We start from the raw sequence: 4,700 nt of genomic DNA, 5'->3' as shown, positions 1-4,700 counted from the left end.
TCTTTCTTTCGTTTTTCCACTATTATACCTTAAGTTCTGGGGTACATGTGTGCGATGTGCAGGTTTGTTACATAGGTATACATGTGCCATGCTGGTTTGCTGCACCCATCAACTCGTTGACCCAGCAATTCCATTACTGGGTATATACCCAAAGGATTATGAATCACTCTACTATAAAAACACATGCACACGTATGTTTATTGCAGTACTGTTCACAATAGCAAAGACTTGGAACCAACCCAAATGCCCATCAATGTTAGACCGGATTTTAAAAATGCGGCACATGTGCAGCCATGAAAAAGAATGAGTTCGTGTCGTTTGCAGAGACGTGGATGAAGCTGGAAACCATCATTCTCGGCAAACTAACACAGGAACAGAAAACCAAACACTGCGTGTTCTCACTCATAAGTGGGAGTTGAACAATGAGAACACACGGACACAGGGAGGGGAACATCACACACCGGGGTCTGTCGGGGGTGGGGGGCTGGGGGAGGGATAGCATCGGAAAAGACTGTTCTAAGCCTACTAGCAATGACAATAATGATAACCCGTAACATTTGTTGGGTGGTTACCACGTCCCAAACCACTGTCGTAGGCACCAGACAAGAATCAGCTCATTTATCCAGAAATACACCACATTTTCATTGTCGTTATCCTTGGCGGCGAGATAATGGTTGGTTTTTTATTTTCTCTTCCAAACTTGCCCACATTTCCTCTTCTTTTACAGTGAACATGTATTACATTTATAAGCATAAAGTGATTAAGAAAGTTATTCATTACTTGCTGTTGAGGAAAATTTCTAATGAGCTCCGGCGTGAGCCAGTTTGCCAAAGTTTAAATTAGCCTGTTCAATTCACTGGAGGCCGTATTTTTCCTCTGAAACTTGTTCTAATTGGCACCTTTTCTTGACGCAGTGAGGCGGACGGTGCCGTGATGATGAAGTCCCTGAAGTCACCAAGCCTTGGGGCCCACGCTAGACACCACGGGGCCGATGTCGCCTGGCTCTCCCGGTTGTCTCTGTGGCTTTCAGCCACTTCCAAAAAACCATTGTTTCCAAATTCCATACACGCAGTTCATCCTACCTTGAAAGTTATTCCTCCAGAGGGCTGTTGATAGTTTGCTTCATCAGCATTTTGTCACTACCACACAATGAGATTTTCTTTTTCTTCCACACCTTGGGGGCACTCATGAAGAACACATGTGTGCTTAAACACAAAACGTACCAGGGCCCATAAGAGCCCCTCCTCTCCAGAGGGCTGGTCCTGGTCCACACACGCTGGCAGTGATAGCCTTCGTGTTTCCGAATCAGAGAAGACTTGCTCGGAATGGATGAAATGTATTTGAAATCACATTTGGCATCATCTGGAATGGCGAAGCTTCAGAGGTGACAGGGCCAGGATGTCTATATTCAGAGAGGGCCATCGAATTAAAGTTAAGCAGGGGTCTCTTTGCTTGAATTCCGGAGTTTCAAACCAGTACAGTCATGTGAGCTTGGATGGCCTGTAGGTACTTCCAACCCAACCTGACCCCAGCCGACCTCACTGCCTGTCCCCCGACTCCCGGAATGGCTTCCCTCTGCTTCGTTCTCTGTCTTGGCGACACGTGTTTCCATGGCCCCGCACTCCGTCATCTCACCTTCCGTCTAATCAGTTTCCTTCAATGTGTCGTCTCCACCCTCCCCAGGCCAGGTCGGCATCATCTCTCACCTGTATGATGAGAACAATCTCCCCCGCTCTACACAGATTCCCAGCCCCTTTCCCAGGAATTTGGCCTGAGTGGGGCGGTCTAAGTGGGGATGGTGTAGGCTGGCCACATGTGGACCAGGGGGAGGGCCCAGCCATACCTACCAGGGCTGGTGAGAGCGGCTTGTTTCGCCCTGTGGGGGTCGTTGCGGGCTCTTGTGTGGGACTCAGGATGGGGGTCTGTTGGGAAGCCCCGGCTGGCCTAGTCCCCTGGCCTTGAGCCTTTGGTCTTCTCTGAGCGCCCACCCGCCATCACTTGAGGACAGTGAAAGGCAGCTGTGTTGACCCTTTGAGCAGCATGTGGCCGTTCCTAGGTTTGGTGGTAGGGGTGAGTGACCCTTTCCTGTGCAGGAATGGCGAGTACCCATTGTATGACAGTGATTTGTCTTAGTGCCTCATAGCCCAGCCTACTTTGTGAGCTCCATAAAGGCAGGAAGCTTGTCTGGAGCTTTTCTGTATCCCCAGTGCCAAACCCTGTACTGGGGAGACAGGAGGTACTCTCTCATTCTTTCTTTCAAGAAATATTTCCTGGCCGGGTGTGCTGGCTCACACCCGTTATCCCAGCACTTTGGGAGGTCAAAGTGGGAGGATCACTTGAGTCCAGGAATTGGACACAAGCCTGGGCAACATAGTGAGATTCCCCCCGTCTCCTCAAAAAAAAAAAACAAAAAACAAAAAAAAACCACAAAAGATTAATATTAATATTATCCAGGAGCAGTTGCACACACCTGTAGTACCAGCTGCTCTGGAGGCTGAGGTGGTAGGATCATTTGAGCCTGGGAGGTTGAGGCTGCAGTGAGCTGCGATCACATCACTGCCCCCCAGCCTGGGCTACAGAGTGAGATCCTGTCTCTAAAAGAAACAAAGAAGTGTGTCTTCCCTGCTAAGTGTTATGGTCGAGGGAAACTCAGAGATCCAACCACTTGGCCAGCCTGTGGAGTGAGAGTGGGGCCAGCAAACACATTCTTGAGATCATTACACCTGACCTTTGTCCCCGAGTCACAGAGGCCTCAGCCCGGCAGGATATGAAAAGTTTCTGTTTCATTAGCAACTGGGATCTGAAGCCATTCCTGTGCCAAAACTTGGGGGGCTCACCGTTCAGTTCCGTTACCGCTTATGGCGCATCTATTATGTGCCAGGGGCTGGGGTGGCAGAGACCTCGAAACTGGTTCTCCCCTTCAAGGAGTCTCCAGCTCAGCCGGGGAGACAGACCACCCATGGGGCTTCTGGGAACAAGTGGCCCTTTCACCGACATTGGTAGGATGAGGAGGGGTCAGCTGCACTGGGAGCAGAAGTGGGGCCGAGCCTGACACGCCCTTGGAGCTGCTGCCTCGGATTACACTCTCGTGTCTCAAGCGATCATGATGTCGTTTTCTGGTGACGCAGGGATTCTGTTTCCAGGCTGGCTCTGCCTTTCCATCCAAGCCTTCCCTAGTTTGGATCTGGGAACTCCTTGTGTTTCTAGCCCTGCTGGTTGTTTGGTCACAGAAGCAGCTGGCTTAATGTTTCATTTGGGCCATCTGAGGCCCTTCTGCCTGTCAGTGTCCACGTCTCTGCCATTGCTGTGGGTGCTGGATGGAACTGTCCACCCCAGACTTGCTGCGTCTCAGCAAACCTTCGCATCCCTTCCGTCTGTCTGGCCACAGCAAAGGGGGCAGTGAGTCCCAGGTGCACTCAGAACCACGGAGAAGCCCTCAAAGGGAGGGGTGGGGCCGCCAGGTGCATTGGGAGACAGCTGGGTTCTGGAAAGGGAGCCAGGCCGTTCTCAGAGGGCTCTGCCTTCCCCTTCAACTCGCATGGGGCTGCTGCTTCATGGACTGTGACTGTGCAGAAGTCTCCCAAGGGCACCCTTGACTTCCTTGTTCCTCAGACTGTAGATCATAGGATAGAGCATGGGGGTGACATTGGTGTAGATTAAGGACACAATTTTGTCCTGGTCGGGGGCGTAGCAGGACTTGGGGCGAATGTAGATGAAGACTGCACAGCCAGAGTGAGGAAGCGAGACCAACAGGTGCCCAGCGCAGGTGGAGAAGGCCTTGCTCCTGCCCGCGGCCGAGCGGATTCTGAGGACGGCCGCGATGATGAATCCGTAGGAGAGCAGGATCAGCAGGAAGGGGATCAAGAGGATGAGCGTGCAGACGAGGAAGACAGCAATCTCATTGGCTCGAGTGTCCGAGCAGGCCAGGAAGAGCACGGCGGGGATGTCACAGAAGAAATGATTGATCTCGTGGGACTGACAAAAGGGCAGGAGGAATATCAGCGTGGTCAATGTGAGGGAGAGCGCAAAGCTGCCAATGCACGCCAGAGCCAGCATCTGCAGGCAGAGGGTCCTGGTGATGAGCAGTGTGCAGTGAAGGGGCTTGCAGATGGCCACAAAGCGGTCGTAGGCCGTCACGGCCAGGAGGAAGCACTCTGCCCCGCCCAGGGCAACGAAGAAGTGCATTTGCAGGGCACAGCCCAGAAAGGGCATCCGCTGGTTCCTGGACAGGAAATTGGCCAGCATGTTGGGGACAATAACCAATGTATAGCAAATCTCAACGGTGGACAGGTTTCGGAGGAAGAAATACATGGGGGTCTGCAGGCAGGAGTCAATGAGGGTGAGGAGCACAATAGTTGTGTGCCCCGCCAGGGTGACAAGATGCATGATTAGAAACAGTCCAAAAAAGAAGATTTGCAGTTCCGCCAGGTCCCCGAAGCCCAAGATAACAAACTCAGAGCTTAAGGTGTGGTTTTTCTGCAATCGGTTCATCCTACAGGCTGCCTTGTAGAACTGGGTTACAGGGTTTCGGTTTTGTTTTTGTTTTGTTTTTCCAGCAATTCTCCAAGTCATGAGAAACCCTGAAGCCCTTTCCAGGAATGGGAGTGCAGCCAGCTCTCGCAGCCCTCCAACCCTCTTTTCCAGGCTTAGCCCTGGGTTTCACTCCACCAGCTTTTCGAATTCTGCCCTCTGTTCACTGA

General features: G+C 51.9%; 1 protein-coding gene across 1 annotated transcript; it reads right to left on the bottom strand.

Annotated features, from left to right (window-relative positions):
• Positions 1 to 3,552: 3,552 nt before the first annotated feature.
• On the bottom strand, positions 3,553 to 4,491 carry LOC105538238 (olfactory receptor 10Q1-like). The gene has a single exon (XM_011978041.1). It carries the CDS (start codon positions 4,489 to 4,491, stop codon positions 3,553 to 3,555), a length of 939 nt encoding a protein of 312 aa, XP_011833431.1.
• Between the last annotated feature and the right edge of the window lie 209 nt (positions 4,492 to 4,700).

This window comes from Mandrillus leucophaeus, unplaced genomic scaffold (assembly GCF_000951045.1).
Source record: "Mandrillus leucophaeus isolate KB7577 unplaced genomic scaffold, Mleu.le_1.0 Scaffold1879, whole genome shotgun sequence".
NCBI lineage: Eukaryota > Metazoa > Chordata > Mammalia > Primates > Cercopithecidae > Mandrillus > Mandrillus leucophaeus.
Note: the sequence above shows the minus strand (reverse complement) of the source record. Positions and strands in the feature narration are given on the sequence as shown.